This window comes from Mirounga leonina, unplaced genomic scaffold (assembly GCF_011800145.1).
Source record: "Mirounga leonina isolate KUSES-001 unplaced genomic scaffold, KU_Mleo_1.0 Mir_127, whole genome shotgun sequence".
In the NCBI taxonomy this organism is placed as follows: Eukaryota; Metazoa; Chordata; class Mammalia; order Carnivora; family Phocidae; genus Mirounga; species Mirounga leonina.
The window spans coordinates 1,006,071-1,014,809 of record NW_023270316.1 but is presented as its reverse complement, the minus strand read 5'-3'; the positions used below and the strand labels follow the sequence as shown (position 1 = coordinate 1,014,809).

Here is an 8,739-nt window from a genome sequence, read left to right as displayed (position 1 = left end):
CTCACCCCTGCAATCTCAGGGAGGGCACGTCCCCCGTCCCCTCACCCTGTGTCCTGCCCGTGGAGGTGCAGAGCCTCCGTAAGGAGAAGGGAGGATCCTGCCGAGTGTGCAGAAGGCAGCAGAGGTGGGCCTGCAGGTGGGAGGACTGTCCGCGCACGTGAGGACCCCAGGGAAGGCCTTCTGGAAAGCTCAGATGGCCCCGCTGCTCCTCCACCCCCGGGTGCCGTTGGCCGGCCTCTGGGGTGGGAAACGGCCAGGCCACTGCTGGGTTTGCAGGGAGCGAGGTCTGGGCACCGCTGTGCCCTCCTCCACCCATCCCAGCGGTTGGATGGGACCCCGGTGGGTGGGCCCTCTCTGAAGTCTGCGCTGCTTTAGCATGCTGGGCCTGGCACCCCTGGTTGCTAGCGTTCCCCTCCTTGGTGCTTGTGTGTGTGGTCGGCACCGACAGCGCGGAGCTCTTTAACAAGCGAGCATGACGGGAGCTGTCGGGCGGAGGAGACAGACAGAGGGGACGAGAGGCCCGCGTGGCCCCCAAGAGGGGAGCGTCCAGGGGGGACACGGTTTGCTCGGCGCGATGGTGGGGATGCGCGAGGGAGGTTCCTGCGATTAACCGGGCCCAACCGCTTTAACTTGTTTCTCTTTTCCCTTCCTCCTTCCCTTTGTCTCTGACCTCTTTGCCTAAATAACCGCTCCCACCTGTCTCGCGATGTGCGTGGCCCCTCGACCCCTCTGGACTGCAGACTAAGAGCCAGTGCCTTTCTGTTGAGCAGTCCACCATCTTTATGCTCTCTCAGACCTCCAGCAGTCTGAGTTTCTAACGGAACAAGGTGATGCTTTTCTGTCGTTTGGCATGGTGGGGTTACGGTCGCAGGAAGCAGAGGGCTGACCCCTCCTGAGCCGTCCGGCACCCGTCCCGGGCTCCTGTCTGCTCAGGATGAGCATGTCAGGAGCTACTGGGGTGACCTGTGTCTGAGATGCAGGAAGTGCGCGTGGCCCATGCTTCTCTCTGTGTCCGTGGGAGGTCGCGGGTCCCACCTGCCCGGGTGCAGGGCTGCGCTGCATCGCACTGGCTGGTGGGTGCCCGTGGCCCCTGCACACACAGGTGTGGGTGTGGCAGCTCCTACATCACTCGAGCCCACCTGGGCAGAGTCCACGCAGCACCAGCCCTCTCTCCGCAGCCAATGGCGGATGGACGGCAAGACCTCCTCAGTCACACAGCTCTGCAGACCCATTGCACAGACAGGGAAACTGAGGCCCCCATGAGAGAGTGTTGTGCAGGCCCCGCAAGGCACTGCAGAAAAGACAAGGCTCAGGCTGAGCCACCCAGGCGGTGGAGAAAGCCAGGAGAGAGGTGTTCGGGTCAAGTGTTTCTCCAAATTCTCTTTTCACTTTGAAAAAGAATCTGATTGTTTTTAGAGAAAGCCTTAACGTTGCTGTGAGCGGCTGTGCTGGATTATTTCTCAGCAGCATTGAGCCACGCACAGGGTAGCTGCCCGGGGCCACAGCCTGCTCGTGAAGAGCCACGATTTCAGGGGCACAGTTGTCCGGGGATGGCTCCTGTCCGTGCGTCTAAAGGACACCCTTACAGAGGCCTCAACGTCAGTGATGCTTGGAAACTGTTCCTAGTGCAGCTGAGTTCATAGGAAAATAAGCAAGAAAAGGCTGTGTTTTCTTTTAATGACCGTTCATCCTTTATACGTTTTAAATGCTATTTTTTAACTAACAGGATGGTACATTTTTTAACTTCTGGTAATTATCAGCAGTCAAAATTTTTCTACTCTGGTGCCATCAGAATTTGCTAGAATGAATGACTTAATTATGTCTCACTGGGTACATACTTGAGAACATTTAGGATGATACTGTTAGGAACATTTAAGTCACAGGCTGTGCTTATGAAATTGGTTAAATCTTGCCAACTTTGGGATAAAAATACATACTTTCACTCTTGACGCGTGAGGTGTGCTAAGACTCTGTCTCAGAAGCCCATGTCTGGCTGCTCGGGGACAGTCGGCGCCGGGCGCCCTGCGGGGTCCACGGCCACACGAGGCGGCCCACAGGTGTCCCCACACCTGCACCTTCCGGAGCCCCTGGCACGCACACAGGTGTGCGTGTGCTTCTGGGGACCCCCCTGGACACCCGCCAAACTTTGGAGGAACAGACCCTGGACCAGTCCTCATGTCAGATGGGCTGTTGTTTCCTTCCATCTGTTCTGTTAAAAAGAAACACATCACAGGCACCAGGTCTCACGTGTATACATGTGTGACCCGTGTATACATATTTGTACACGTGTTTCGCTGCGTTACCGGATACAGTTCCATCCCTGCAAAGGGCCGCACCCCCTTCCCCTGCTCAGTTCATCCTTCTCCTCACCAGAAGATGTTCTGCATCTCACACCTTATATTCCTCCACCTCTTAAAATTCCCTTCTTGCTGGTTCCTGAGGCACTGATACGGTCTGACGAGAAAGCCGGCGTTGACTTGCGGCACTGTGACCCCTGGGCCCTGCAGGAGTCTAGCCCTGGGGTCGGGGCGAAGGACAGGGACAGAGGGACAGGCAGGTGCAGGGCTGAGCACCGAGGCGGCCGCCGGGCGGGAGCGGCCGGTCCGGTCCTTCCAGCGGAGGCTCCTCCGTGGGCTCCCGGCCTGCTGCCCCAGCCTGCCCTCCTCTCTGTGCCCTGCCCCGTCCCTTGGTCTCTCTCAGGTGAAGCGCTGTTAGGAAGACCCGCTCCTTCCCTGGCGGCGCCCTCCCGCTGCCCCCAGCTCGCGCAGGCCCCAGGTCCGGCTGCGAGGCTGGGTCGTGCTCACGGACGGGAGGCGCTTCTGGAACCAGGCGCAGCCCCTCTCAGTATTTCTCCTCGCCTTGCAGCAGAGCACGAAACTCAAAGCATCGGTCGCCGCTGCGCCGGGCACGGACGGGCCACTTCTGAAGGACCTCTTGCCACGGCCGAGGCGCCATTAGCCAAGGATAGGTAACCGTGTCTGCCACGCCGCCTGGCAGGCCTTCTGGGTGTGCTGTGATCCTTCCAAACTGTCTGCTTTTCCTCCAAAGTTTTGCTGTGCCATTTTGATAACAAAGGTTCATGATGAAAAAAACAGAACAAAAACATTTTTTACACACACGTGTTTCTGTCCCAGGTAAGTGACCTGCCTGAGCGTGTCTGGGCCGCACGTGGCCGTGCACTGCTCGTGTGCACACGCACATGTGTGCCGTGGCCTTCCACGCGCGTTTGCGGGATCCGCTCAGCCAGCGTGTTCAGTGCTTAGTTTGCCAGAGCAAAGCTCATTCCTCGGCCTTGGTTGTGGAACGAGCTTCACCCAGAAGTTCTCTCAGGAAAGACCGTATTTTGACAAGACGGTGGAAGATTGCATGGTTTGCGTGGGACGTTGGCCCAGGCAGACGTCCGACACAGGTGTCCCGTTGTCCGTCAGCCGCCCCCGGGGGCCGTGTCTGCCCCAGAGAGGCCCGGAAATGCAGCCGCGCTCACGACGCGCCCTGAGCCGGGTGTCTCCGGGGTGACAGGCACAGCCTTCTCTGCCCGGGGACGGTTATTCCTGTAAGACCGATTTCTCCCGGACTGCTTCCCCAGGCTCTGCTGCCCGGTAAACTTAACAACGGCTGGGTGAGGTTGCTGGCCTCCTTGGGCCGTAAGAACCTGCACACGCTGAGGTTGCCCGCGTGCGTGGAGGGGACCGTGGACCCCAGCCCCGGTCCCCGGGGCCTCTGGCAGAGGTTTCGCACATGACGGAGCCAAGCGGGGCAGCCGCTGGTGGCCAGAATGCGGTCACATGGGACACGCACCGACCGTGTCTGGAACGGGAGGCCTGCGGGCAGCGGCAGAGCAGGCTGGGCGGGGTCCTTGGGGAGGGTCCCGGGACTGACGCTGTCCTCTGTGTTCTCCAACAGAGCACATGCGTGCGCGGCCGGGACTACCTCCCCGAACTCACCCTCCTGGCCTGCCCGCAGAGCCCCAGCCCCTGGGCCGTGTGGCCGGGCCCGCACACAAAGCAGGGGACGCTGACGTGACCTCCCCTCGCCGGTCTCCTGCACAACCACCACCACCCCGGCCCTGCGCCCGATGGGGGGACCGCTGGTGGAACCAGGACAAGCCTTTGAGAGCCGCACGTGTGTGCTTCTCCCCGCCCCCGAAGGAGGGATGAGAACCACGGGACGTGTCTGGGACGCGTGGCTGGCAGTCGCCACCTCTCGTGGGGCTGGGGGCCCCCACAGCCTCCCTTGGGCATTTGGTTGGGCTCACGCGACCCACTGCATCCCGGGCCAGGGCCTCCAGCCCCAGACGCCGCCGGAGGAGGGCACCTGCGTGGAGGTGGGCCGTCGGCTCGAGCGGGGTGGCCACACGGCCAACTGTCCGAGCACAGGGGCCTGTCCTCCCCGTGGGGCGGGCCGGCCTTGCCTCCGTGCCTCCTTGTCCAGAGCGCCCCGGTCCTCGTGCTTCTGGAACTGGCCGGACCAGACCCCGGCGTCACCGTGTTCCTACAGCCTGTCGAGTCCTGGACTGTGTCCTGCTTCTGTCCAAACCCGCTACCTAGCGAAGCTGCTTTCAGGGTCCTGTCCGACTCGGGGTTCGTCCCTCTGAGGGAGGACTAGCATCCCCCGTGTGAATCTGAGTGGTTCCCATCCCCAGCTGCCCCTGTGGAGAAAAAACATCGTGTGTGACGAATGGAGAACACTGGCCATTCCAGCCTTCCCAGTACGAGATAGGAGCTGGTGTTCCTCACACCTCCACGGATAGAGCCTCCCCGCGTTCTCCTGTCCAGAGAGCTTCCCCAGTTGTAGGGGAAGGCTGGTGGTCGGGGGCCGGGGGCCCGACCCTTCGATGTCCTCATGGAGAGGTGGCCTCCAGGGGCCACGTCCATCTTCCAAAATCTATTTCAGGCCCACACAGGTCTGACGGTGAGGCGGTATCTGAATCCTGAGAAGCAGGATTGCCGCCCTGGCCCGCTGCCCATGGCCGAGACCCGGACCAAGCCCTGCGTGTTCTGTTGGATAAGCGCTGTGTTGTGATCCGCTGTCCAGGGCGTCATTTGGGGTGGGCAGACCTTGAGGCTGCTGCGTTGACAGTCCCGGTCCCTTCTCTGTACTGCTGTTTGTTTCTAGAAGTGACCTCCTTGACGTAGCCTTAATGGTCCACAAAGAAGACATTTCAGTCTGAGATTCAAAGTGTGGATGTGGAAACGGATGCCTTTTGAGAAAAGCATCGCCCGAAGCTAAACGACAAGCCGGCCCCTTGCCCGCTGCCGGGTTCCAGGCTGTGGCCCCGGCGACGCTGGTGAGTGAACACGGAGTCTGCTTCAGAGACGCTCCATGCCGCATAGGCATTTTGGGAAGCCCAGATTTCACAATTTGTATAATGTTTCGCCTATAAGATATTTATTTGAACTAGGGGATGAACTGACTGCGTACACAGAGTAGTTGGGGTAAGTCCAGGTGAAGTAGCAACAGCAAACCAAAGACCCGGAGAAAGGACGGGGAGTGCACGGGGGTCTCCGCCCTCCGCCCCGCGCGCCCCGCCCCCCGTCCGCGCTAGGCCCGCAGCAGTGGTGTGTGCATTTTTACAGCCGTTTTTAAGAACCTAATATGGGTATAAATGTAATACCTGTAGGGAGACAGATTCTCTGTATGTTTAGTTAACAAATTCTTTGTAATGTATTTTTTTAGAAATCTTAAAATTGCCTTTGCGCTGAAATATTTTCATAGCTGTTTCTATCCCTTTATTCATTTATTTGTTAATATACCACATCTAATTTTTAAAGTACGTTTTTAAAGCTTTTATTTTTTAAGTTGATGAACTTTTGGCCACTTTGCATTTAAATTCTGGTGGGCGTTTTGGCCGAGTATCTCCATATCTGATGAATGTGAAGATTCAGGTTTGATTTTATTCTCTACACCTGTGTCCCCGGCGGCAGTGATTAGTTGAAGGCCTATTTAGAGCACAATATTTTGCTTGCTGATTCTTCACAGTTGATTGCGATTATCGTCTGCTTTTTGATTTGTTTTTCATTTCCGTCCTTCGGCCTTAAAATAGAAGCTTCTCGAGGGATGGTTTGGTACCCTCTGATAACGCACGTCTCGTTGGGAAAGTCGCTAACCCCTTGCGTGCTCCCAGTGTCTCTTACAAGGTTGTTAGGGAATCCTCCGTGAGTGCGCCTGATCGGTGACGCGGGCCCGGGGCGGGAGGTAGAGCGGCAGAGCCCTCCGGGATGAGTGTGTGCGTGGGACCCAGTGCGATCTCTCACCTGCACGAGTTCCTGTTTACTTGCCTTAAACTGACCTGAAAGCAAGTCCTGTCAACTGTGAGTGTTTGTTTTGGAAACCTCGTTCAGGACTGCCCACGTTAATGAATTGCCAACCCGTGATCTCCCACACGGGTCCCAGCATCTGGTTCCCAAGCCGCACACCATCCCCTTCAGAGCAGGTCACACTAACACACAGGTGGTCCCCACCACGTCCCCGCCTCCTGTTTTCAGCTCTGTGTCCACTCAGGGCCACACAGTACGCGCACATACAGGCTCCCTGGGCCCTGGCCATCCTGCCCGCTTCCTGAGGGGACCCTGCCAGGAGCTCCGGGAACACAAGGCTTGAGCCTCGTGCCCTGGTAGGACACCGGAGGCGGGCACGGCAGCCCCGGGGGTGAGACGGGGCTGCGGATGGACATGCTGCAACGCCTCCTCCTTGGGAAGACCCCCCACGGCTCTGCCCTCGGGACAGGGCAGAGAGCAGCGTCCGGACCGTCCGAGCCGCGGGGCCTCTGCGAGCCTCCGGGAGCACCGGGCGGCCCTCTGCCGCGGGCGGCGGGCAGAAGAGGCATCCTCCCGTTGGCAACTCCGGTGCGAACCCAGCTTGGCTATTCCTGTGCATTTGACTCCATAGGGTGAACGCCGACCAGATGAGCCCCTCGTGGTGGCCGGGCCTGCACTTGGGAAGGAGGCCCAGGCGCCCAGCTTCTGCGGTGACGGGTTCTAGAGTTGTAGTTTGGCCTGGTGAGATTTTGCAGCTTTAAGTACCAAAACGTCTCCTACATGCTGTTCTAATTAGTCTCAAATTGTTGCATATCAACCAAATGCCCAGTGCGGCCTAAAGGGAGTTTCCTGGCCTTTTTCTTTAAAACCACTGAGCTCACCGGTGTTGCACTGACCGGAGTAACCCAGTGCAATTCCTCCTCCTTTCCTCGGAAAGCCGTTATTTATTTAACAGCTCCGCGTCACATTTCCGTGTGCAGTTTCTTGCCTTCTACGTTTCTTTTAGAAGCTTCCCATTTAAAAACAGGAAAAATGTCAGTCGGCAAATACATTTTTTTGAGTTAGAGGGTAGGTGAATGAGAATGAGAATCATTCTGATGTTGTCTATAAACAAAGCTTTAATGAAGATGCGTCGGAAGTATTACTAAAGTGTGATTCTACTTTTGCAGAAAATAAAGATCAGTTTATATAGCTTTATTTTTTACCTTATCAAAATATACAGAATTTTAATATGCATATATTGTCTCTGACTTAAAACTATGATGTGTGTCTGCATTGCCATTTAAAATGTCTATTCATTATGTAATGTGATAAAAGAGAATCTTCAAAATGTATTTAACATGAATGGTATCTGTAGTTGTCATCATCATAAATACTGGAATTTATTTTTAAATTATTGAACATAATAGGTGCGGTTAAGGTAATAAATCAGCCTCCAGGTAGTCAGGTTTAATTGATAATGATTCATTAACCCACTTTGAAAAATTAAATTGTGATTAAACCAAATCTTACACTTTGTAAAGTTTATTTTGTATGCTACTGTTTTTAACTTTTATTTCTGTAGATAAAATATGACTTAATTATATCAGACTTTTCTGCGGATTATTTTTTTTTTTAAAGATTATTTATTAGAGAGAGAGAGCATGAGAGAGAGGAGGGTCAGAGAGAGAAGCAGACCCCCTGCTGAGCAGGGAGCCCGATGCGGGACTCGATCCAGGGACTCCAGGATCATGACCTGAGCCGAAGGCAGTCGCCTAACCAACTGAGCCACCCAGGTGCCCCTCTGCAGATTATTTAAGCAGGAGACTTGAATCTGCTTGCAACAGAGAAGGAAAAAATGTCCGGTTTGGTTTCTTTATAAATAAATCAGCAGTTGGGCTTAAATCTCTGGGGACAGAAGCTGCAGGGTGAAACCTCTCAGCCTGAGTGTTTGGGCTGAAGGTGGGCAGGCGTCCCCTGGGTGACCGGGTGGCACGTCCACTCACTGAGGCCGCAGTGCGGCCCAGGTGCTCAGGACGGGAGAACGGCATCATGGATTCCTCGCTGAGCCGCCCCATCGCCACCCGCAGCTCTTCTGACCGTCCTGCCTGGGCCCCGCACCCCGGCTGTAAGCTTCCGCTTGCCCCGGCCTCCTTCCCCCTTCCTCTGGCCTCTCCCATTCCCTCCTCCCGTCCAGACTCCGGGCCTGCACCCTGCACGGGTCCCCTGTGCCCGCTGGTCGCACCAGCTCCACGACGCCTGTGGACAGCGGGCTGGTTCGTGTGTCCCCTCCTCGCCCAGTCAAATCCCCACGCTGCCCCCTCCCCCTCGGCTGGTCATTCACCTCCCGCCCACCGGCCACTGCGGTCCCTTCAGCTCCTTGTCTGAGATTCGGAGCCGATTAGGGGACGAGGGTGGAGCCCGGTCGGGGATGCTCAGTTCTGGGGTGCCACCCCACAGGCCTCCCCAAACCTCTGGGAGGGACCTGGGCTCCACCATGTGC

General features: G+C 56.7%; 1 protein-coding gene across 1 annotated transcript in view; it reads left to right on the top strand.

Moving 5' to 3' along the window:
* The window catches only part of ATP11A (ATPase phospholipid transporting 11A), a 116,423-nt gene extending 108,583 nt beyond the window's left edge, over positions 1 to 7,840 (top strand). Inside the window, exon 30 of the mRNA XM_035003779.1 lies at positions 3,904 to 7,840. Within this exon, the coding sequence (XP_034859670.1) occupies positions 3,904 to 4,023 (120 nt within the window). The 3' untranslated portion in view covers positions 4,024 to 7,840. The remainder of the gene's footprint in view (positions 1 to 3,903) is intronic.
* The last annotated feature ends 899 nt before the right edge of the window (positions 7,841 to 8,739 follow it).